The following is a 26,968-nucleotide window of genomic DNA, read 5'->3' on the forward strand; positions in this document are numbered from 1 at the left end:
AAACAATTGTCTGAAGGCACAGGTTTAATTGGGCCAAGTCAAGAAGCGCAAAAAAGTGTCTACAATAACTTAAATCTGCACTGTGTAACTTTTCAGCTGTCGGGGTTTGCCATCAGCTTTGCCGGGAATCTTTAGCAGCGAACGTAACATAAGTAATTATCCGTACATTTAAAACTTTGTTATTGTGAATGAGTTTCCATGGATGTAGAAAAGTTTAATGTGGAATAATAATAACAAAAACCCTGCACATTTAGGCTATGTTTACACTGAAACAAATCACTGTATCACCATATCGGAAACGATTTGCGTCCAGACACGTCGTTTCTGTGTCCGTAATCCTTCCCTATCCACACAGTTTTGAGCACATTTGTTTACGATTTACAGAAACTAATAATAAATTAATAATAATACATTTTATTTATATTGCACTTTACATAAAATAATCTCAAAGTGCTACAGGTAAAAACAATGAGTAAAAAGTGCATCAGCAAACAGTGGATCAAGCTAAAACTATTGCAGGAATTAATAAGATAAAACAAAAATAAAATACAATTAACAAAAGGCTTTAGTAAAAAGATACGTTTTAAGATTTTGTTTAAAAACAGAAACAGACTGTGGGGCTCTCAAGTGGTCGGGGAGAGCGTTCCAAAGCCTTGGAGCTGCAGAGGAAAAGGCCCGATCACCTATGGTGTAAAGTTTGGTTCTGGGGGTTGGAGAGTGTTAGGCTACGTTCAGACTGCAGGGCTTAATGCTCAATTCCGATTTTTTTGTGAAATCCGATGTTTTTGCGAGGTCGTTCACATTTCCAATTAAATGCGACTTGTCTGAGACTCCAGTGTGAACGGTAAACGGCCCGAAAGTGTCCCGCATGCTCACTGGAGACATGATAACGTCAACCCCATGCGTCAACCGCAGCGAGCGTCTCTGTGTTTACGGAAGTTGTCCAAACATGGACGAGCATTGAGCACCTGGAGATTTTACAGTTCCGGTTTCCGCCTGCTTCAGCGCAGAATAGTGACGTTTGTCGCTTGTTGATGACGTGTAGGTGGATGAATGCACTTTGGCCGTTCATACTGAAGTCGCATGTCAAAAGATCAGATATGTATCGGTATCAGGAGCACATATCCAAGTGGCCTGGGTCGCATTTGAAAAAATCTGATCTGTGCCGTTCAGACTGTCATTAAAAAATCGGATACAGGTCACATAGAAGCCAAAAAATCGGATTTGGGTCACTTCGGGCTGCAGTCTGAACGCAGCCTTAGTGGCTGCAGAGCGGAGGGTGCGTGAGGGGGTCTGGGGAGTGAGGAGTTCCTTAAGGTACTGGGGGGAGTGACCGTGGATGCACTGGTGAGTGAGGAGGGAGACCTTATACTCAATCCTGAGTGTGACAGGGAGCCAGTGAAGGGATTTCAGGATGGGGGTGATATGGTCAAATTTAAACTAAACTTAAAACCTCATGGCTAATTTGCATAAACTAGCGCTCAAAAAACAGCTCGCTATTGTGCGCTGATGCGGTTCAACTTCAGTCGGACTAAAGGACACGACTCAGTGGAATATGAGTGTTCTTTCTGTGACAGAGGGGTGTTCTGCTGATGGTGAGTCTGTTCTGTGCTTCTATCACATTGGAGATGGTTCATGTGAAACTTTTCAGAGATTATTTGTCTGCAGGTCGTACACACAGACCGTATATATGAATGGACATATATTCTAGCCTCTTAGTGTTTTGGCGGTGAATTACTTCGCGGTGCATAGACCTACATCAGCGTCTCAGCATTTTCAGGCGTCCACACAGTGGGACAGATCAGATCAGTATTCAGATGAATTCGTGGGAGCTAGTGGCACCAGATCGTTCTGTCTCTAGAGCCGTTTTCCTTCAGATCAGTGTGGACAAACACTGATTTGCAATGAAAACGACTTGAATACGTACTAGTGTGGACGGGGCATTAGACTGAGTTTTTCTCTCAAAATGAAAACACTGTGTTCCACCTTGTGATATCATGTCATAATACAGGAAGTGCTCCACTGGATGATTTCAAACATGGAATTGCTCATCTCTACTGAACAAAAGGTGAAGGTAAAAAAACAAACAAACAATAGGTTTCCTCATCAAAAACATACCTGGAGTTGTGTTTTGTTTCAGTCCAATCCAATCCATCTTATTTATATAGAACATTTTATAAACATGACTGTTTCCAAAGTGCTGCACAGACAAATTAATACAATAAAAGACAGTAACTCATAAATAAAAACAATTAATTAAAACTGTTAAAATGCATAAAGCTAAAAATGATACAAAAAATAATAATAAAATAAATACATTTTCATTCACATGTTTGAGTAACACTTTATTATTAGTCTGTCTACATCTCCAAAAGCTCAAAATGCTCTGTTCCACCTTGTGATGTCATGAAGCGATACTTTTAACAGCTCCTTTTGCTTTAGTTCAGTAGAGACCGGCACTTCCTGGTGTGAAATTATCCAAATTATTGAAGTGAAGGTGTGTGGAGTTTAAAATCAAAGTGGAGCACAAGGTGGAGCGCAGTGTTTTCTTGCCTAAACATGCAGCGTTTGCGTGTTGAACATGTGTAAATGAAATGAAACAAAACACAACTCCGGGTTTAGTCGTGATGAGGAAACAACATTACACAACAGATTAGAAAAAAAGCGAACTATGACCTCTTTAAATGAACTTCTTTTAGAGTGTATACGAGTATTTGTGACTCACCGGGCCATGTCTTCCTGAATGTAGAGGCTGATGAGCTGTTTGGGGACGCTCAGAGACAACGTGCACTCCTCCATCTGCTCTCGAACCAGCATCCACTTACTGTCCGTGGTCTGGAATCTGTACACCTTACACACCGGGTTCTTGAACACTAAAAAGAGAAAGACAAAAAAGAAAAAGAAGAGATGTATTGAACGCACTGAGGAAATATTTTGTCGCTTTCAAATAGAGCTGCAGATCAGAATGAAGCGGCCACCTCAAGGACACGTCAGACCCAAACCGTTTAGCAGAGTCCCGTGAAATATGAAGCACAAATGAAATTCTATAATCAATAGCTGTGTCTGCCATAGATAAGGCGTTCCTCTGAGGCTTTTTCCGCCTTTTGCTTATGGAAAAGTGAGTTTTCTCGTTTTACTTCTAAATCTTTTGCCTTCGTCAACACAGATTTGTTAAAGGGCCCATATTACTCTATTTTCTGATCTATGTTATAATGTTTTTTTCCTCATCATAAACAGACCTGGAGTTGTGTTTTTAGGCTGAATTCTTCTCTCAAACAGAAAACATCATTATGAGGTGATACAGGAGGGGCTCCACTGTGTTTTTAAACTCCCTACACCTTCACGAGAATCATTTGAACGATTTTAGACCTGGAATTGTCGATCTGAACGAAAGGAAAAAGGAGCTGCTACTTTGAAAACTACCGCTACATGAAATCACAAACTCTGGAAGTCGTTTGTTCCACACCCCACAAAGCTTTACAGTGCTTTACAATAAATTAAATTACCAGTGTTATTATTATTATTATGTGTCGTTGCTGAATGAAAAATGGATTTCCTTCAAGATAATAAAGCATTATCTGTCTGTCTATCACAAGGTGAAACAGCATTTTGAGCTTTGGAGGTGCAGACAGACTAATAATAAAGGATTACGCAAACATCTCTGAATGAAACAAAACTCTGGGTCTGTTTTTAATGAGGTTACAGCATTATCGCCTGGCTTTAAAATTACAGTCGAAATTGTGAGTTTTTCCACATTTTATACTATACATGTGGAATCAGAACCAGAATTTATTTGTCATTTCAGTATAAAAAATACACAGAAACGAAACATTGCACTCAGGCCCAGGTCAACAGGAGCATAAATAACAGTATAAATAAATAATAGTTTAGAATATTGTCAAATACAGTCTTTAGAAAATGGGGACAGGTAGGGGCTGTTTTAAAAGTGCTTTCCAAATCAGTGATCTGTAACGTGCATTAGTGTCCGGGCTTTTTGACAGAATTGATCTGCCTAACTAGCCAGGCTGGCGCCACCTAGTGCCTCCGCTCAATTTCTCTCCAGCGACTAGGTCAGGAATCGAATACACTAGATGGTTCGCAAAAACCCCAGAAGTGTGAGTTCGGACACCAGCCAATCAATCAAGAGCAATACATTCTGTGTTGGTAACGGTTCCCGAGATCGAGGATTTAAAACGGGAACAAAAATAATATTTGGTGAATTTTATCAAGGGGAAAGACGTTATTGCACTTCTTCCTATGGGATTTGGGAAAAGTTTAATATACCAGTTAGCCCTGTTAGCGGCGCATTACATACGTCACGACCAAATAGCAGCAACTGGTTAAATAAAAAAAGTACCCGTCTACCGTCGAGCGAACAAATTCTAACACTGTACACAGGTCAGACGGTTTCTACAAAGTAAAATCAGGGTACTGGGTCCGGTCAAGCGGTAACAGAGGGAAACAGGGGCAGATTTTTTACATTCAAATGTCTCTTATTCAGAAACTAGAGGGACTATTGAAATAAGTAAAGTATCAGAATGTAGGAAAGAGTTACACTCCAACAGGGTCAAGTTAAACCTGTGATATTCTTTCAAGTTGTTGACAAAAATTTTTTTTAAAACTCATGTCAGTAACGGAGGGAATGAAATATGCAGCACTTTTTGGGCAATAAATACAAACAGTGATAACTCTTGGTTCTCACTTACATATCCTTAACAAACTGGTTTGAATATTTGCTTCATATAGTTTTCTACCATATGGTACAAGATTAGGTTGAAAAACCTCTTACTTTTTGAGTCATGAGATTTTTTATTAAGAAAGGTCATGGTAACGGAGGGAAAAGTAACAGAGGGAAAATTGTGCAAACAAGTAGAAGGTGCAGGATTTTACATAATTTGTCATCTTTTTTCTTCTGAATACTTTAATATTTCTTCAAAATGAAAGGAAACTATTTCTAACAAATATGTCAGTCCTTCCAAGCTAATTTTTATCATTTTAAATAAATTTTTTTTGAAACATCATGTACCTTCATCAACAGTTCAAAGATGGAATAACACAAGATATGATGAAATACATCCATTTATTTACATGATTTGCAGGTCTTTGAAATTTGGCAAATAATTTTTGTTCCATGTTTCATACATGGTCTGTTTAAAACGTATGTAACTTTAGAACCAAAAATGGTACAGAAAAAAGGTCAACAGTTTCATAAACTAGAGTACATATGTATCTGTTCAATACATTTTTATATCAGATGCACTAACTTGAATTTTTGGCCTTGATGTTTACTTCTGCTTGACCGGGCCCTACTGCCTAACAGCATCAGGGTAAAAACTGTTCTGGAGTCTGGTGGTCCTGGCCTGTAGGTGGCGCAGTCCTCTGTCTGATGGGAGAGCTGTAAAAAGTCCACATGCTGGATGGGTGGAGTCCTCCATGATGCTGTAGGCTTTTGCCCTGCACCTGTTGATGTAAATGTCTTCAACGCAGGCCAGGCTACAGCTGCAGATGTGCTGAGCAGCTCTTACTACCCTCTGCAGAGCTTTTCTCTCTGTCACGGTGCGGCTGCTGAACCACACAGACACGTTGGAGGTGAGGATGCTCTCCACTGCACACTTGTAAAAGGTTGTCAGGACAGAGCGGCCCAAACCTGCTTTTTTAAGGCGTCAAAGAAAGTAGAGGTGTTGATGTACTTTCTTTACTACGCAACTAGTGTTGTTTGACCAGGTGAGATGACTCATTTGGACTCCTTATATGAAATACATGAAGCAAGATAAATGGAATTATGTTGCATGGAAAAAAAGTGAAATAAATCCTCAAAGTATCCACCCTTTGCTTTGTTGACAGAGCTGTAAACCCTTGGCCTTCTCTCAATGAGCTTCTTGAAATGTTTTCCACTTCACAACAGTGCCTTGTCAGGGTGAAGGGATGACAAAAGTGCAAACCGGGGCTTGAAGTTTAAATATTTTTAATCTAAAAGAGCTTCTGGGTTATTTTGAGTTTATCTTTTGCTTGCTGCTTTCCACATGTGTCCATTCACAAAGGGGTACAAGGGTAGAAAAGGAAAATAGATGATGAATAAAACATTGATTTACTGGTTTACACATTTGTGGTTATAGTCCATTTTCTATTTTAACTACTGTAGACAAGACCGGGGCCTTGGGGAGCACTCCAAATGCTTTTAGGATTTTAATTCAGGTCATCTTCTACAGAAGTGCTTGCCTGGCAAATCCAGAATGATATCTCTGTGTGATTTGTGTCAGTATGAACCCCATGCCCTTCATTGCATCTCAAGTCTCTCCAAATGTGACCCTCCAATCAGATTAGGGTTTTTTTTTCAGTGATGCATATGAAACGAAAACGCTCACTGGTCACCATAATTTAGTTTAGTGCTTCAAAAATCTGCCATGTTTTTCCAGCCCCAAGCCTCCTTTACTTTTTTCTGTACAAGCCATGTGTGTCCCTGATATTTTATGAAGAATTCCCCTTTAAAGTGCATGTTTTTATTTATCAGAATCATTACATCAAAGTCAACCTCAACTCGCCCATGTCCGCCAAACTTGTATCTACACGAGAAAAGTAACAGGACAAAATATAATACAAACTATAAGAAACTCGTGATTCAACCGAACCGACACAATTAAAATCACACTATTTTCTTAGGCCTAATGACACACGTAGGATATTGTTTTCTGTGGCCTCTAACGGACACACAGACGCAAAATACAAACTCAGGATAAAACGTAGCATCTCATCCACATTATCTATAGAAATTGTCCTCCGTAAATAATGACATCCTTTCCACAAAACAGCGCTATTCATCCAGTTTGAAGCGTTAAAAGTAAAAAGGTGGGAGTAGTTCCTCACGTGTGTTTGTTTACATCCACACAGCGCACGGATCGAGGTGACGCTGCAGATTTGTGATAGTGACTCTACTTCCTGTGGACTTTATCACCATTTTTTATGCTTTAAAAATCACATATCTGAAGTATTGCACCACATTTCACAAATAATAACAACACAGTTTTGACTTGTATCTAAACTAGAAGTGCAGTGCTCTGATCTTTTGAACACTTGAGAGTCTCGTGCCGATGCCAAACGTGCCGAACCCGTCCAAACCCGTCGGACTTCACTCAGGTTTCCATGCTCTAATTGTGATGGTCCACGATGTTATGGTGAGACTTTAGATTTTTTAAATTTGATATCATGATATTTTAATTATTGTAACATCCCTAATGGTTTCAGGGTGCAGTTTGAGTACTTTTTACCATACATAATTATATGATATTCAGTTTTGAATTGTTAATTGCCAAGTACTGTATTTTCCGGGCTATTAGACGCGCTCTTAAGCCTCTAACCCCATCAAAAAACAACTGTGCGCCCCACAATCCAGAGCGCCCTATACACGAATCCACTCGGGTGTCCCAGCACGACTTCAGTAAACTACAAAGCCGCACCACCCGCAGCGCACGCAAACACACACGGAGCAGACAGCGACCGCACAGCGAAAAACACCCACAGACACACTCATCACTCCACGCCGACGAGGAACGGAACGGAGGAACGAACCGAAAAAGCGAGTGCAATGTGCCACTTCTAGACACGACTGAACAACTGAGTCACTGCGAACACGCCGACAATCCAGCGGTCCCAGACAGCACCCTCCCTACACGCCACAACTGAACAAAGCCCAGAGTCACCGTGAACGCCACAAACAAACAAAACCACTCACCCATCCAACTGTTGTGTTTCGTTTAAAGTCCAGTGCGGTTTATTTGTGAAAAAAGTTCGAAAATAGACCATTTAATGACAGTGCGTTTTATAATCCAGAGCGCCTAATAGCCCGGAAAATACGGTGCTCTCAAAAATCTGCCGTGTTTTGCAGCCTCCAGCCTCCTTTACTTTTTTCTGTACGAGCCATGCATGTCCCTGATATTTTATGAAGAATTCCCCTTTAAAGTGCATGTTTTTATTTATCAGAATCATTACATCAAAGTCAACCTCAACTCGCCCATATCTGCCAAACTTGTATCTACACGCCGAAGTAACAGGACAAAATATAACACAAAAATCTGAAATGCCTGGACTTGAAAGGTGTTTACTGCTCCTTTTCGGTTGGCCGTGCAGATTTCCAGTCTGTCAGGCGGTCGGAGAGAGGCTCTGGGTGAGATGTGACAGTGCGGCCATTCAAAAACACACATCACCGCTAAAAACGCCTCTCCCTCGAATCAAAAGTGAGTCTGTCGTTTTATCATTTCCGCCTGGACTGGTCAAGAAAAAGTCTCTCATCACATCACACGAGCCCGTATGGAGCGTGGTCCGTGTTCAAAGACGTCTGCTGAGGTGTCCAAACCATTAATCTTGTTGGTGCCACGTCGTTTGACCTTAAATGATGCCCTTCGTACATGGGAGGGGCGGAGCGCTCTCGAGGCGATGAAACTGTCAATGCTGGAGCGGCGTCCACGGGCGACTGTGGGGCCAAACGCAGCCACAAGGGAGAAGGACGGGCCAGAAAAAAGTGGATAAAGTAAAGAAAATACAAATATGTTTTATGTTTATTCAAGGTTTCTTGGGATATAATGATCCAAATCTCTCGGTACGATATTTTCACGATATACATACACAGTAAAATATTGAGTGTGACAGTCTGTGGAGGTGAACAAAAATATGCAACTTTTTCCTCTTAAAATACAAGACTCTTGACAAAACTTAATCCAAAGAACTACATTTTAAAAGTGCTTATAATAGTTATTTCTTCATATATTCTGTAGTGTGTATGTAGTGTAGGTCTGGGCGATATGGATCAAAAAGTATATCTCGATATATTTTGCTATATCTCGATATACGATATATATCTCGATATCTGTACAGGAAAAAATAACCTCCTAAAACTGAAAACTGCAAAAACAAATATGCCAAATTCCAGAAGGTCTTTTTTTAATTGAAGTGCAAAGAGGTCGGCAGTTCATGTAGGAACAAAGTGCTTCTGCAACATTTATGATTACAAAAAAATCCCTAATTACATAAATAATAATTTAACTGTAAAATAAAAGAAATAATACATATTTCTTTCTTTTCATTCATAAATAAAACAACTCTACTCAAGCTCATCTTTGCATTAACTCTGTTAACCGTACAATCACCTTGAGCTCCTTCAGCAGAGGAAGATCAGGAGGTTCTTTATTTTAACAGATCCATGTTCCTCACCAGCGTAAGGAGCTCTGAGGTTTCCCACAATCCACTGCAGATCAAACCCAACGTTTCCAAACACTATTGTACAAGTTACACTTCAGCAGATTATTCATTAAAATCTTCTGCATAAATAAACTTTACATTACTAAACTTTACAACATTTAAATCATAACGACTCTAGAGTCACATCAGCCCGTTTGAGATCATAATGTGTTTAATGCAGTTTTGCGCACGTGTGTTTATGTTTACGAAACGAAAATTAAAAGCGCATGGCTAAATTGCATAAACAGCGTGCTGCTTGTGCCACTAATGAGTTCAACTTCTTTTGACTACAGGACACGACTCAGTGGAATATAAGTGTTCTCTCTGTGACAGAGGTTGTGCTGTTGATGGTTTTGTCTGTAAATGGTGGAAAAGTTTCGTGGTGCTGGAAGCTTTTCACTGGCCCCAACTTTGGGCATTCAACACTTTTCGGTAGTGAGGAGTGAATGAGACACAAGCAACAAAATCAGGGAGGAGAAAGCAAACAAGCGAAGCGGTGAAATTAGAATTGAATATAAGCATTATATCGATATATACGATGTGTCAGAATCCAGGTTGTACTCCAGTGCTCCATTTTTTAAAGAAATTGGAGAAAAATATGTTCAGACTTTGTGTGTAGAAAAACGTCTAGCTAAATTGTAAGGGAACTACTGACAGTGAATTTACATATGAGGCTGAGGTAGCAGTTTTAAAGTAGACCTGCTCTGCTATTAGGAGTGTGCTGAAATCGTATCGTTTAATGCGATGATACAGTATCGATATCATGGGCTGCTGTATAGATATATCACCAAGAGTATTTTTGGTATATTTTACAAAATTATTTTGTTACCACGCTACAGTTTTGTTGCTTGGTTCAGAGGAAGGAAACTCATTTATGCAACACATTTGACATTTTCACCGTTTTGATAATTAAAATGTTTGTGTTTCATATGAACTTTGCACAAATTTGGTGGTTTAACAAAGACTTTTAGTATCACAGCCATGATTTAGCCATTATTTTTTACTGAACTATATCGAATCGAGTAGAAATATATCGTACTGAATCGTATCGAATCAAAAGCTCACTGTATCGAGGTATGTATCGTATCGGCAACTTCTGAACGATACCCAGCCCTATCTGCTGTATACTGGTAGCTATAACTTTTAAAACCTGTGGATCATTATGTTGTAATTCGGACATTTTTAATTGCAATATTCATCTAAAACGAAGAAACAATTCTGCTGACTTCCACGTTAGAAAACTGCGGTGCCCAGTGGGAGCTGACGTCGACGTAAACGTTATCTCAACAAAGCGTCAGCAACTCCGATGGATACCTGCAGATCACCTTTTTCTTTTTTTTTTGTTCATTTGTACCAAAAGGACTACGCCAGGAAGGTATGTCTATCATCAATAAAAGAATTAAAGTGAGCGTATACCGGTGGCGGTGAAAACGTGATCTGCAACATGACGTTTTGAAAATACACGACTCACTCCAAATACACGGCTAAAAGCTTTGAAAATTTGTGCATAATAGATTTGCTTTAACGCCACATCTTTCTCTGCCTTGGCCATGACTGAGGGCTCTTGAGATAAAAGCCACTGTGACAGGCACGTTCTCAAAAATACTCGACGCCTTCCAATTTAATTTCATCTAATATTCAAAATTTCAAGCCTGGTGAACTCATTACACAAGAGATGATAAAAATGTAATAAAGTTAAACAGCCTCCACTGCTGATGATTGGAGCCTTGTTTTTTCCCATTACCTTCTCTTAATTAACCATGATTAAGTAATGCACCGTCTTCCAACATGACCCAGAGACAGATTCTTAATGGTGCTGATATTAAAGGTCCTATATTACGCAAAACTGACTCTTGTGAGCTTTTAACCAAGTTATAATACTCTTGCCTCATCAAAAACACGCCTGGAGTTACGTTTTCGTTTGAGTAATACTTTATTATTAGTCTGTCTACATCTCCAAATGCTCTGTTCCATCTTCTGATTCAGTTAACATCTCCTTTTACCTTTAGTTCGGTAAAGATTGAAAATTCCAGAGATGGTATTATCCAAATGATTCTAGCGAAGGTGTGTTGAGTTTAAAAACACAGTGGAGCACTTCCTGTAAGCTGTATAAATGTGGAGCAGCAAGTTACAGAATCCGTGTCATTCGTTCGTTCGTTTTTCAATATAAAACCAAAAATAAGTAAACGATAAAACTATTTTCTTCATTATTTGCCTCCAAATCCTAAATGAAAAAACCTGTTAGCGATTCGTTTTTTAAGTTTTTCATTTTGTGTTTAAATGAATAACGGAAAAAAAAACAACAAAAAACTAATAATGGCCTTTTCCGTGGCTTAAACTGCAATGCCGGACTTTCCTCCAGATACGGACTGAACCAGGACTGAATCAGGACTAAAACAAGACTAAACCAGGACTAAACCAGTTTCCAGGTCTCAGTCCTTGTCTGGTCCCAGTCTGGTCCCGGTCTCAGTCCTGGTCCTGTTCCCGGTCTGGTTCCGGTCTGGTCCCGGACCTGGTTTAGCCCTGGTTCAGTCCTGGTTCAGTCCTGGTTTAGTCCTGGTTTAGTCCTGATTTAATCCTGGTTTAGTCCTGATTTAGTCCTGATTTAATCCTGGTTTAGTCCTGATTTAGTCCTGGTTTAGTCCTGGTTCAGTCCTGGTTTAAACCTGGTTTAGACCTGGTTTAGACCTGGTTCAGTCCTGGTTCAGTCCTGGTTTAGTCCTGATTTAATCCTGGTTTAGTCCTGATTTAGTCCTGGTTTAGTCCTGATTTAATCCTGGTTTAGTCCTGATTTAGTCCTGGTTTAGTCCTGGTTCAGTCCTGGTTTAAACCTGGTTTAGACCTGGTTTAGACCTGGTTCAGTCCTGGTTCAGTCCTGGTTTAGTCCTGATTTAATCCTGTTTAGTCCTGAGTCCTGATTTAGTCCTGGTTTAGTCCTGGTTCAGTCCTGGTTTAAACCTGGTTTAGACCTGGTTTAGACCTGGTTCAGTCCTGGTTCAGTCCTGGTTTAGTCCTGATTTAATCCTGGTTTAGTCCTGATTTAGTCCTGGTTTAGTCCTGGTTCAGTCCTGGTTTAAACCTGGTTTAGACCTGGTTTAGACCTGGTTCAGTCCTGGTTCAATCCAATGGAAAATTGAAAAAAAGAATTGTTATCTGTTTTTTCATTTTGGTTTTGGAGACAAATATTGAAGAAAATAGTTGATTTTCATTTTCTTATTTTTGGTTTTATATTGAAAAACAGATGAATGAACAATACACAGATTTTACAGGTCAGATCTGTGGAGAGGCGACCCCGCTCACAGTCAGAATGCCTGTTTATCTATGTATATTTTTGAGCAATAAAACCACCTGTAATGTAATAAATGTAAAGTAGAGTCATACTGTGGAACATTCAAGACAGAGCAGTGACATCTCCATTTTAACAAACAGGTGACACACCCCTTAACAAAAAGTTACACAGTGCAGCTTTAAAGACGGGCCGGCGTGGATATTAGGATGAGTGCACTGGATGACAAAAACAAATAGGACTCAAGGGCTGTACCTGAATGAAAGAGATGCCCACTTCCACCTCCGCCAGACAAGCGGATTAACCTCTGACATACCCCCCGTAGCTCTACTAATCCTTCCACCAATCAGACGCCTCCGCTGGCCCTGCCCCTGACACCTCTTAAGAAAATGACTTTGTGGAGATGGGGCGGCGATGCGTGGGCCGGGCCTATCTCTTTTCTATCTCGTTGCTTCTGTGCGTTCTCATTTTGAAAAGGCAATAAGAATGGAAGCCTAAAATTGCATTAGGAAATCTGTGCGTCTCCTCTGGGACGGTGTAGTTTGTGACAGAGCGCAGATGTGCCCCTCCAAACATGGCCCCCGCTTTGGAGGATAATTGCGGCGCTGACGGTAAGTGACAGGGACATGGCAGCGGCAGCATGGAGGAGGAGGAGGAGGGGGAGTGGGGGGTCTGGATCAAAGAGACTGTACATACGTGAAATGTAAACGCTCCGTGGATTATGGGAAATAGTTTTGATCAGGTTGTGCTGTCGGAAGAAACATGAATAGTACTCAAAGGTAACGTCAAGACTGCAGCCTGAAGTGACCCGCATCTGATTTTTTCACCGTTATGTGACCTGTATCTGATCTTTTAATGACAGTCTGAACGACACAGATCAGATTATTTTCAAATACGACCAAGGCCACTTAGGCTACGTTCAGACTAGAGGGCTTAATGCTCAATTCAGATTTTTTGCGAGGTCGTTCACATTTCCAATTAAATGCGACTTGTTTGTGATCTCCAGTGGGAACTTTAAATGGCCCAAAAGTGTCCCGCATGCGCACTGGAGGACACGACGACGTCACACACTGCGAGTGTGCTCTGTGTTTATGGAAGTCGCCTAAACGCTCGGCTTGTCTTTCCAAAATTTCTCAGTCGTCCATGTAGACTCTGTGGCAAAAGAAGCAATTCAATTTCTCAACTGGACAAAAGTTTATTTGGGCGAATACATTTCGCAGCTCATCCAAGCTGCTTCTTCAGTTCAGGTCAAAATGTTGGTGGACTCTTCCTTATATCTGCCTGAAGGGAGGAGCTAACTACACTTAACCTACTCTGAAACTTACACACCTACATTTAATTGGAAATGTGAATGAACTTGAAAAAAAAAAATCCAAATTGAGCATTAAGCCCTGCAGTCTGAACGTGGTTTTAGATATGTGCTCCTAAAACTGATACGTATCTGATCTTTTGACATGAGACTTCAGTCTGAACGGTCAGGTCACATTCATCCCACCTACACGTCATCAACAAGTGACAAACATCACTGTTTAGCGCTGAAGTAGGCGGAAACTGGAAGAAAGCCACCACCATAGCGGACGACAGTGCAAGACAATTTTCAGGCTCTGGAGGCTCGGAGTCTAGTCAATGATGGAAATCGAGGTTAGTGAGTTAATTAATATTTGGAAGATCGCTGTATTGCCATGGCCAAAAACTTCATCATTCTGCAAGCAGCTGCTGTTCTCTAGGGTGACCACAAGTCCTCTGTTTTCTGGACACGTCCTCCTTTTGGGACTCCGAAAAACGTGTGTGAGGAATTTCTAAATTATCCCAAAATGTCCAAGATCTTGACTATCAATTGACGAGTTTGTGTGGGACACTTATTTTAGTTTTGGTGACAATATTTGCTCACCTGCTCAGATAAAATCATGGATATACATTAAGATCTTATGATACTTCCATGGACACAATCATGTGTGCTTCTCCAATGTCTAAACTCCGCCTTTCCTCTCCTCGCTCCTGTACGATCACACAGCGAGGGGACAGACTACTCCTTTGATCAGAAAATGCTCCGACATATTAGCCATTGTGGAGAGGTTGAATGATCATGATGCAGTTCTTCATCTCTCAAACTGTACACCACTTTTTATTTGATGTAAATGTACCTCATACTGGCGGAGATACGTTCATAAATCCCTGCTGGAAAAGTCTGTAACGTCGCGAACTCAGATGCACGTACACGGGAATAGTCTGTTCTCTTCAGATGTCCAGATAAAGGCTAAACTCTGTAGTGTTTGTCCTGCTCTGAATCACAAACAGAAGCCTCCTGTCTGTGAGAGGTGACAGGAGCACTGGTATATTAGAGCAGGGACAGGGGGCATAGACACTGTCAGGAAAATAACCCATGAAAAAATAAATATAGGTCACACTGGCTGCAAAGAAATACAGTAAATTGTTCAAAATTCTCCTGGCGAGGACCCCAAACCTCCTGATACACATAATATCACACGTTTGTAATATTAAATTCAAACATCAACAGAAATCGGTGGTTACAAAGTACAAAAATTGCCTACTTTTTCGCCAAACCTGGTCTCCTCCTTTTTGATAAACCCAAACTGGACACCCTACTGTTGACTGTTGACTACTGTAGATGCTCTGCGCTCGCTAAAAACAGGCAATAACAAAAGAAAAGACATTTGTGTTCCCTCTGACGACTTCATTTAGCCTTTGGTGTGGACGCTGAACTTGGTAAAATAATTCAATCTATGGAGAGTGCAGCCCGACAACAGCGGCAACAACAACAACAACAACAGGGCTAACTCAGACTTTGTTTACTCTGCATAATTAGCCATGTGCTCAGAGGATAAGTATCTTTATACAGGCCTCAGTGTTGTTTTTATGTGCTCTGTGCATGGATCGACGAAGTAGAAAAACACTACGGCAATACAACCGATACATGATTGTTACGACCCAAAAAGATGAGTCCCAACGTATTTAAAAAGGACACGGAAACCAAATTAAAGATTAGAGTTTTTTGTTTTTTTTCTTTCTTTTAGTGGTAGATGTCTTGAAACTCCAAAAGAAACCCTTAAGAAAAAGTAAGAATAAAAAGGTGGACCTGATGAGCCTGGCCAAACAGAACAAAAGAGTGCGACACCGGGCCTGGTCGTTTCTAAAAGCCCGCGCAGCTTTGGGTCGCTCCAAATTTCAGTTTTCTGCAGCAAGTGACTGAAACCACCTTCAACAGACTTTAAAACTTTGTTCGTTTTTACCTCTGTCGACTTTTAAAAACTCCATCCAGAGTATTTTACAGGATAACTGCACATGTTTTTCACACTTTGATATCTTTACTCTGCAATTCTTTCACTGTTTCATGTTATGGTTGATGTGTGAGTGTGTTCTGTTTGTTCTATTTTAATCTGCCTCTTGGCCAGATCGTCCTTGTAAATGAGAAGGTGTTCTCAATTGACTTACCTGGTAAAATCTTGAATAAATAAAATAAATAAAATTTCACTGATATGTTATTCCTGAAAATTGAAATTATTCTTGCAGCTTTTCATTTAAAAAAGCCTTTTAGAAGATTTATTTTTTTGCTCTTGTGCACTGGTATCGGCGAGTACACCAAGGCTAAGTATCGAAATGGATCAGATCCCCCCCAAAAAATGGTATCAGAACAACACTACTTCATATTACCCTGAACTCTAATCACACATGTAAATAATTCTATGAATCCGTGTATCATTCATGCATTCGTTTTTCAATATAAAACCAAAAATAAGAAAACAAAAAAACAAGTATTTTCTTCATTATTTGTCTCCAAAAATGAAAATTCCCATTTTAATGACTTAAACTGCGATGCCTGAACCAGGGCTGAACCAGGACTAAAACAGGACTAAAACAGGACTGAAACAGGACTGAACCAGGACTAAAACAGGACTAAACAGGACTGAAACAGGACTGAACAGGTCTAAATCAGCTCTAAACCAGAACTGAACCAGGACTAAACCAGGTCTCAGTCCTGGTCTCAGTCCCGGTCTTAGTCCTGGTCTCAATCCCGGTCTCAGTCCCGGTCTCAATGCTGGTCTCAATGCTGGTCTGGTCCCAGTCTGAGTCCCGGTCTCCTGATCACACGACAGTTTACGTGGGCACATGTCCGGGCCAGTCTCGACACTCCTGGTTCAATCCTGTTTTAGTCCTGGTTCAGTTCTGGTTTAGTCCTGGTTTAAGACTTAGACTGGGACCGGACCAGGACCGGGACTGAGACTAGGACTAAGACTGGTTTAGACCTGGTTTAGAGCTGGTTTAGACCTGCTTCAGTCCTGGTTCAGTCCGGCATCGCAGTTTAAGTCACAGAAACGACTGTTATCCATTTTTTCCATTATTCATTTACATACAAAATCGAAAAATGAAAAAACAAATCCTTATCCGTTTTTTAATTTTAGTTTTGGACACAAATAAAGAAGAAAATAGTTGTTTTTTTTTTGTTTTCTTATTTTTGGTTTTATACTGAAAAACAAATGAACAAATGATTCACGGATTTCTACGCATAAATGTAAATGTAATGAGACGATTCTGATTATATGTTGCTCTTCTTTGCAGAGATGTAAAACGTTGTTAAATGTCAAGATAGTTCTTGTAGTTCCCTTTGGAGTTTTACATTTGTTAACATTGGCAAATTGGCTGGATAAAACAGTGGTATGTCATGTTTTTTTTTTTACTTGTACCTTTCAGAAAATAATAAAAATCTCCCAAATCTTGAAATTCAAACTAGCATTATTTTTTCACCATTTCTTTTACGGTCCCAGAAGTCACACGGTAATGTTTATGCTGGATGCGTAATAAGTCTATAACTCAAGGGGCACCGCTTAAACTAAAAGAACTATATCAGCCAAAGTCATTATTTCAAATTGCCCCAAATACTGTACAGTGGAATAAAGGTTTTGTGCTCTTACCGGGTCCTGACAGTGGGTTGGTCTCTCTGTCCAGACAAACATGGGAGGCGGATTCACAGACCAGAGGACACTGCAAAAGAACACACACACACACGACCTGGTATTAGTCCTCCAGGTAATAGCAGCCACTGAGAAGGCAATTTTCTGAAGGAGTTGTACCTTTCATATTGCACTCTGATAGAAAAGTAAGACAGTGAAGTAAGACAGTGTTGTACGCGGGTTTGGTGCTTCATATTACAGCTGGAACATTGCATACCATAGACATGTTTTCTGTGAATGTAGTGTTTCGTAAAGAAGAACACAAATTCGGTAATAGCAATTTAAAAATGAAAAGAATAAAGTGGTAAACTCAGTTATATTTGATACTGATTTTGATCCCACTGAAAATCCTAAAAATGTGGTTTTATACTATTTCTGATGTAACTTGTACCTTGTACCGTAAAATAACAAATAATAGCCGGGGAGTTTATTTGTTTCAATCACTTAACAGACCGGGCATTTATTTGAGACCAGGAGGCAGTTTGGGTCAGGAGATTAATAACTTCCTCACAAAATCTTGCTCAGAAAAAGTGGGAAAATGTGGTACTCAAGATCTTTTAACCAGTATGATTATAATTTAGTTTTTTAAGGCACGCCTCGGAGGACGCGTCACCATTATTGCGACTACTTTGCCGACCTTCTCGACACGATTTCTGCCGCCTCGTCCCCTGCCTTTCCTCGCCCCTTTGCCACAACTTTCCTCTTACGCCACAACAGCTACGATGACATTGCTGCTTCCTCTGAATCGCCAAACTGAAGTAATATTACCAAAACTCCTAAAAACTGCTTCCATTCCAAAGAAGGGTAAATTAAATGATATAGATATATATATAAATATTTTTTTCTCATAGGTATGGAGAATGATAACCCACTTTAATCCGTGTATCATTCGTTCATTCGTTTTTCAATATAAAACCAAAAATAAGAAAATGAAAAACAACTCGTTTTCTTCATTATTTGTCTCCAAAACCAAAATGAAAAAATTTGTTTTTTCAGTTTTCGATTTTGTGTTTAAACAAATAATTTTTCATGTCTCCAGTCTGGTCCCGGTCTCAGTCCCGGTCTGGTTCCAGTCTGGTCCCGGACCTGGATCAGTCCTGACATCGGGAGTCATATGTCCATTTTTCATTTAAACACAAAATCAAAAACTGAAAAAACTAAAAATCGTTATCTGTTTTTTTCATTTCGGTTTTGAAGACAAATAATGAAGAAAACTGTTGTTTTTCCTTATTTTTGGTTTTATATTGAAAAACGAATGAACGAATGATACACGGATTCACTTTCACCAGATTACGTCCCATCATTATTCACGTACTTCCCATCGCCAGTGAAAGACAAAGCAAAACATTCAATTATTTCCTATGAAAGAAGATCTAACATGAAAAAACAGACACTGGAGGTTGGGCACAGAGCGAGCGTTGATTAAACTAACAAAGTGGTCCGTCGGAATTAGATCAGGATCTTATTCCATAACCCAGGAGGACGACTTTAGCTTTATACTAGTGACGGGCAAATGAGACGGAGCTCCGGAGCTCGTCTCGTTCCTTCTGAAACAAATTGCTCCGGAGCTCTGCCTCGGAGCTCGTCTCGCAGCAGCCGCTCACGTGACCAAAGTGTGGAAGTGTCGGTCCCTCCCCCTGCTGCTTCGCTCTATGTGTCAGTCGCTTCAGTGTATCGAAGCGTTTCATTGGCTCAGCGAATGTTCTGCTCTGTGATTGGTTCAGAGCTTCAGAGTGTTCAGCGCACTTCTGTGGTTTGACCAGCGCTAAACTGCTACAGTATAAAAGATGCACCAATATTTCTTAAACATGTTGGGTAGTGAGGAGTGTCGTGTGACGTTAGTGGTGATTTTGGCGACTTTTGGTATTTGTTTAATTTTCGATGGCATCTACAAAGTGAAAGTGAAGTGAGTAACGTAATCGGAATACTTTGGATTACTTGATATTGTCATGCTTTTTAGTTTAGTTCTGGTTTTAGTCCTGGTTTAGTCCTGGTTTTAGTTTAGTTCCCTAGTTTTTAGTTCCTAGTCCTAATTGATTTTTAGTTTAGTCCTAGTTTAGTTTTGGTTTAGTTCTGGTTTTAGTCCTAGTTTAGTCCTTGTTTAGTTCTGGTTTTAGTTCCAGTTTAGTCCTAGTTTAGTTCTAGTTTAGCCCTGGTTTTAGTCCTGGTTTAGTACTAGTTTAGTACTACTTTAGTCCTGGTTTAGTTCTGGTTTAGTCCTAGTTTAGTTCCAGTTTAGTCCTAGTTTAGTTCTAGTTTAGCCCTGGTTTTAGTCCTGGTTTAGTACTAGTTTAGTCCTAGTTTAGTTCTGGTTTTGGTCCTGGTTTAGTTCTAGTTTAGTCCTAGTTTAGTTCTGGTTTTAGTCCTGGTTTAGTACTAGTTTAGTCCTAGTTTAGTTCTGGTTTTGGTCCTGGTTTAGTTCTAGTTTAGTCCTAGTTTAGTTCTGGTTTTAGTCCTGGTTTAGTTCTAGTTTAGTCCTAGTTTAGTTCTGGTTTTGGTCCTGGTTTAGTTCTAGTTTAGTCCTAGTTTAGTTCTGGTTTTAGTCCTGGTTTAGTACTAGTTTAGTCCTGGTTCAGACCTAGTATTTGTTTAATTTCCGATGGCATCTACAATTGTGTGGAGAAAAAGCGATCCATGGTTTGGGATCACTTTGATTAACCTATTTTCTTATTTACAGCTGCTATTTATGTTGCTCTTTACATATTATTTTAAATCATCATTATTATTGTTGTTGTTAGGTACATATTGTCTTACACTAACAGTACTTCATCGATGCTGAGACACCTGCGTGCCAGTGGTTAAATTTGTCCACTAGAGGTCAGTGTTTCTCCGAGGCCTCAGACACGTCCAACCATTTGATACAATATTTCGACTGAGGTGTCAATGCTTCATGAGGCTCCATTCGCCCATCACCAGTTTATACCTTTCTAATGACGGCTGATCTAACGAGCTGGCGATTTCGGTCAGTTTTATGTCGTTTGCGCTCAGTGTTGGGAAGGTGACTTTTAAAATGTAATCCCCTACAGATTACAGATTACACACACCAAAATGTAGTTTGTAACATAATCCATTAAATTACTTAAAGTGAGTAACGTAATCGGAATACTTTGGATTACTTGATATTGTCATGCTTTTTAGTTTAGTTCTGGTTTTAGTCCTGGTTTAGTTCTAGTTTAGTCCTAGTTTAGTTCTAGTTTAGTCCTGGTTTTAGTCCTGGTTTAGTCCTAGTTTAGTTCCAGTTTAGTCCTAATTTAGTTTTAGTTTAGTCCTAGTTTGGTTTTGGTTTTAGTCCTGGTTTAGTCCTAATTTAGTTTAGTCCTAATTTAGTTCCAGTTTAGTCCTAGTTTAGTTCTAGTTTAGCCCTGGTTTTAGTCCTGGTTTAGTACTAGTTTAGTCCTAGTTTAGTTTTGGTTTAGTTCTGGTTTTAGTCCTGGTTTAGTCCTAGTTTAGTTCTGGTTTAGTTCTGGTTTTAGTCCTAGTTTAGTTCTGGTTTTAGTCCTGGTTTAGTTTAGTTCTAGTTTAGTTCTGGTTTTAGTCCTGGTTTAGTCCTAGTTTAGTTCTAGTTTAGTCCTGGTTTAGTCCTGGTTTAGTCCTAGTTTAGTTCTGGTTTAGTTCTGGTTTTAGTCCTAGTTTAGTTCTAGTTTTAGTCCTGGTTTAGTCCTAGTTTAGCCCTGGTTTAATCCTGGTTTAGTACTAGTTTAGTCCTAGTTTAGTTCCAGTTTAGTCCTAGTTTAGTCCTAGTTTAATCCTGGTTTAGTACTAGTTTAGTCCTAGTTTAGTTCTGGTTTTAGTCCTAGTTTAGTTCCTAGTTTTAGTCCTAGTTTAGTTTAGTTTTAGTTCCTAGTTTAGTTGTTTAAAACAGAAAATTACCACCCTGTAATCCATTTATTTCAACAAAGTAACTGTAATCCAATTACCACTCACTGAAACTGTAACTGTAACCGAATACAGTTCCTCATAATTTGTACTCTGATTACGTAACTTTGATACATGTAATCTGTTACTCCCCAACACTGTCTGCGCTGTTTAAAGTCGCCGTGATCATATTGTAAACTGTAAACAACCCCAGTCTTCACCGCCAAAACATTAAACCGCGTGACCGCCACTTCACACGCAAATCCTCCATATTTATATTATTATTATACTGTAGTAGTGATCTGGGTGTCGATTCTGTTTATTTTGACAATCCGTCTGTGTACCTGCGCAGTAAACTGAAAACTCTGATTGCATTTTCCCTCCTGAGTTCCCCACAACAAACGAACCGGCTTAAATTTTATATCTTCCATTATGCACTTCCGAAGAGCGCAAAAATATACCTCCCCGAATCCCACAGTGTTCCTTTAATTGAACGCGCGGCTTTTTCCACGTATCTCCTGAGCCGCACGCTGCGACGCTGACAAACTCCACAAAACGCCGCCTTTTGTACACATCCACCTCATAAAGAGCCCAAATCCTCAAAGCTTTCTCTCATACGGAGCCAAAAGCAGCTCCCTCTCTGTTCTCTTCGGAGCCCGGATCACGCCGCCTTTACCGCAATCAGTGGAGGAACAGCAGGTGACAGCCGAAGGGAGGGCCCCGCGGCGCCTCCTCTGGTCGGGAGTGCGCCACTGTATCGTCTGTGCTTTTTTTCACATTCATCAACACTTCGGGGCTCCTCGTAGAATGGCGCGCTGGAGCCGGTGCGGGCCCAGGATTGGCGCTGGAACAAAAAGACTACAAAAAATAGCTGTGGGAGATTTGGGTTTATTTGATTGGGGCTGTAATGAACACTGAAACGGCTCTAACTGTAAAGTAAGCGCACTAAAAATGAAATTATATCTGATTAAGGGCACAGAGGGAGTAGGGCGGGAATGGGATGGCGATACTTAATGCCATTGTACTTTTTTAGAACCGTGTGTGTATAGATTGCGTAGTTTTATTTTTGGTATATTTTACTTTTTGTGTGTCTCAGGCAGTGTTGGGGAGTAATGGATTACATGTACCAGAGTTACGTAATCAGAGTACAAATTATGAGTAACTATTATTCTATTCTATTATAGTAATTATTCGGTTCCTGTTTTCACATTTTGGGCTATATCCCTCTTTTTTTTTTTTTTTTTTTTTTTCCGGTAATTCCACTCATTACCGGACACTAAACCAGGTCTAAAACCAGGTCTAAACCTAGGTCTAAACCAAGACTAAACCAGGACTAAACCAGGACTAAACCAGGACTAAATCAGGACTAAACCAGGTCTAAACCAGGTCCAAAACTAAGTCTAAACTAGGTCTAAACCAGGACTAAACCAGGACTAAATCCAGGACTAAACCAGGTCTAAACCAGGTCCAAAACTAAGTCTAAACTAGGTCTAAACCAGGTCTAAACCAGGACTAAACCAGGACTAAATCAGGACTAAACCAGGTCTAAACCAGGTCCAAAACTAAGTCTAAACTAGGTCTAAACCAGGACTAAACCAGGACTAAACCAGGACTAAACCAGGACTAAACCAGGTCTAAACCAGGTCCAAAACTAAGTCTAAACTAGGTCTAAACCAGGACTAAATCAGGACTAAACCAGGTCTAAACCAGGTCCAAAACTAAGTCTAAACTAGGTCTAAACCAGGACTAAACCAGGACTAAACCAGGACTAAAACCAGGACTAAACCAGGTCTAAACCAGGTCCAAAACTAAGTCTAAACTAGGTCTAAACCAGGTCTAAACCAGGACTAAACCAGGACTAAACCAGGTCTAAACCAGGTCCAAAACTAAGTCTAAACCAGGTCTAAACCAGGACTAAACCAGGACTAAACCAGGTCTAAACCAGGTCCAAAACTAAGTCTAAACTAGGTCTAAACCAGAACTAAACCAGGACTAAATCAGGGCTAAAACCAGGACTAAAACCAGGTCTAAACTAGGTCTCAAACTGGATTTCACAGGACTAAACCATGCCGTGTGGACCGTGTCTCCTCCTCTTCTATCAATACAATTTTTAATTTGGTTAAGTAAAGTCTGGGCTTTTTATTGTCTTTTAGCAGACAAAATATCTTAAGTGAAGATTTCCTCGTCTTTGCTGCTCTACCGCAAACCAAGTAATCCAAAGTATTCATTCATTACGTTACTCACTTTAAGTAATTTAATGGATTACGTTACAAACTACATTTTGGGGGATGTAATCTGTAATCTGTGGGGGAAGACATTTTAAAAAATAACCTTCCCAACACTGGTCTCAGGGACTTCAACATCACTTCAATGTTTCTTTGATTTGACATGGTCCTTGTAAAATAAACTAAATAAACTTGCATTTTTGACAATTATGTTTATTTAGTCAAAAACAAAATGTATATTAATGGTAGAGGGAAAAAAAACATACAAAGCTCCACTGCATTATAACAATGTAGCCACGCATTCAGAAAAGAAAAAAATATATAAATAAATAGACGGTGGCGTATATTTAAAAAAAGTTATACTGTGTCATTATACTGTATTTTGATAAGTGATCCAGGACAGGTCACCAAATCTTGCCAAAACTGTCACTTTTATCCTCCAAATCATTAGTTTACAATACATTTATACACTGTAGTAAGTGTAATGTAACATACATGGTCCCTGTCAAATAAACTAAACAATATACAATTACAACTTAATACATTTTTTGACAAATATATCAAAAAACTAAATAAACATAACAAAAACAAAACATATATATAAGGGAACATATATACACAAAGCTCCACTGCAATATAAAAATATATCTAGGCATTAAGAAAAAGAAAAAAAATATATAAATAAATGGGCGGTGCTGTATATAAAAAAGTTATGCTGTGTCATTGTATTTTGATAAGTGATTCAGGAAAGGTTTCACCTGATTCATCGTCTGACCTGGAAGCGTTAGGATTTGTTCGCTCGACGGTAGGCGGGTACTTTTTTATTTAACCAATCGCTGCTAATTGTTCGTGACGTATGTAATGCGCAGTGAACGGGGTTAACTGGTATATTACGCTTTTCCCAAATCCTGTAGGAAGAAGGACAATAACGTCTTTCCCTTTGATAAAATTCACCAAACATTCTCTTTATTCCGGCTTTAAATCCTCAATCTCGGGAATCGGTGCCAACACAGAATGTATGGCTTGTCCCTGATTGGCTGCTGCCCGGATTCACACTTCCAGGGTTCTTTCAAACCATCTAGTGTATTCTGATTCCTGACCTAGTTGCTGGAGAGAAATGAAATTGAGTGGAGGCACAAGGTGGCGCCAGCCTGGTTAGGAAAGGTTGCCAAATCTTGACAAAACTGTCACCTTTAGTAAGTATAATCTAACACACTGTGTATCTATAATAATCTGCAATAACAAAACTAAAGCTGTACCTAAATTATTTCCTCATTCATCCAGGTGTGATGTAGTTTTTCGGTTGGGGGTTCGTCACCTTCTTGTTTCTATGGATATGTCGTTGCTCTGCTTAGAATGTTCCACAAAATGACATTAAACAGCTCTGCTTTACATTTATTCAATTACAGGTGGTTTTATAGCTCAAACATACAGAAGGCATTCTGACTGTGTGCAGCGTCGTCTCTCTACAGATCTGATCTGAAACTTGGTCTGGTCTCCATGAAGATTAAGGGTGCGCAAAAATACTGAAATATCTACATCAGCTGACGTGATGATGTACATGTGATGATCATGGGCTGTATCAATAGATCACCAAGCGCATTTTTTTTTGTATATTTTACTAAATTATTTTGTTACAGAGCTACAGTTTTGTTGCTTGTTCAGAGGCAGGAAACTCGTTTATGCGACACATTTGACATTTTCACTGTTCTGTTGATTAAAATGTTTGTGTTTCATATGAACTTTGCACAAGAAGTGGTTTAACAAAGACTTTTAGCTTTACAGCCACGATTTAGTCTTTATTTTTTATTGAACCGTTTCGAATCGATTTGAAATATAGTCCTGGTCAAAAGTTTTAGAACACCCTATTTTTTCCAGTTATTTATTACAGTTCAAGTCGTGCAAGTTCAGCTTGAAATGGTACAAAGGTAAGAACTGAACAGCCAGAGGTTAAAAAAAAAAAAGATAAAAGAACAAAACACAAGTCCAAACTCTGCCAAAACTACCTCAGGAAAAAAAGAACACGATGTTAAGCTTGAAAACATGGAGTGTCCAGCACAGTCTCCAGACTTAAACCACATCGAGCTGGTTTTGGGATGAACTGGACAGAAGAGTGAAAGCCAAAAATCCCACAAATGCCACACATTTATGGGAACGAGCCACGAGTGTGTTCAGCTGTTACATCTGCCAAAGGTGGACACTTTGACGAATCAAAAGTTTAGAATATGTTTTGGTCAACAGTAAAGCGTAAAAAACTGGAAAAAGCATGGTGTTCTTAAACTTTTGACCCGTAGTGTATATCGTACAAAATCGAAAGTGCACTGTATCGAGGTATGTATTGTATTGGCAACTTCTTAATGATACCCAGTCATAATGAAGATAGAAAGGTTTAATGCCATACTGTGAAACATTCCAGACAAAGCAACAACATCTCCATGAAGTAAAGCATTTGACACACTTTCCACCAGAAAAGTTACACAATTCACCTTTAATCTGGTGTCCTGTAAGTTAAAATCTTAACATAATGACAGTGTAACAGCGAGGAGTCTCAGATGGTCTCTTTTTTTGACCCTTTTGTTTAATGAATGTCTGTTTGGATAAGCAAAGTTAAAGACATTAGCCCTGGTGTCAGCCGCTGAAGCGCCCACAGTGACTCATCTGTGGAAATGGGCAGAGTTCAGCTGGCGATGCTTTTATCATATTTTGATGAATAAAACTACCTTGGCTAAAAGTATTGAATTATATCTTCAAAACATTAAAAAATAATGTTAGGCTGTGAACATAAAGGCACAAAGAATTGCAAGCTTGAGCACGTCCTAATAAAATTTGAATAAAATTTGAGTCTCATATGAAGTCCAAGATCAACATTCCAAATTTCAGACTTCCGGTCATAGCGCAGTGCATACTGGGAAGGATCCTCCGAAAAAGTGACCATCAAATCGCCATGTTTGATTTCCCAGTGGGATGCGTCTATTGTCAAAGCCGATCTTTTCACATCTTTTGAACCATATCGCCTTTTGTTTCTGGTTCTGATATTGTCATGTTTTAGTTTTGGGATTCGGAAATCGTAATTTTGTGGTTGTTGGATCCTAACAGCGGAAAATGGCTCGAGAAACGGGCTTTGGAAGTTTGTGAACTCCATAACTGCAAAAGGGAATCAGATGTGTGTGACTGCAAACCTCCGTTCAAACTGTTTCCCTTCCCAACGGAAATGAAAAATAGTGAAAGGCGAAGGCGATGGGCAGGATTGATCCACAGGAAGGACCAAAAGGATAAGAAATGTTCCCGAGTTTGCAGCGAACATTTTGTATGTGGAGCGCCAAAAAAGCAAAACCCCAATCCCTCGCTCAACCTTAGGTACGAATTTAAAAAAGTCAACGCCAAAGTGAAAGGCACCAACT

At 39.7% G+C, this 26,968-nt stretch overlaps 1 protein-coding gene across 1 annotated transcript in view; it reads right to left on the reverse strand.

Moving 5' to 3' along the window:
* Positions 1-26,968, reverse strand: part of inpp4b (inositol polyphosphate-4-phosphatase type II B) — a 718,149-nt gene that overhangs the window by 274,741 nt on the left and 416,440 nt on the right. The window contains exons 5-6 of the mRNA XM_055158612.1: positions 17,449-17,518; positions 2,726-2,873 (exon numbers count right to left, since the gene is read on the reverse strand). Coding sequence (XP_055014587.1) covers positions 2,726-2,873; positions 17,449-17,518 — 218 coding nt within the window. The remainder of the gene's footprint in view (positions 1-2,725; positions 2,874-17,448; positions 17,519-26,968) is intronic.

Source organism: Boleophthalmus pectinirostris, unplaced genomic scaffold (genome assembly GCF_026225935.1).
Source record: "Boleophthalmus pectinirostris isolate CB_2022bp ecotype Guang Dong unplaced genomic scaffold, ASM2622593v1 HiC_scaffold_22, whole genome shotgun sequence".
Taxonomy (NCBI): Eukaryota; Metazoa; Chordata; class Actinopteri; order Gobiiformes; family Gobiidae; genus Boleophthalmus; species Boleophthalmus pectinirostris.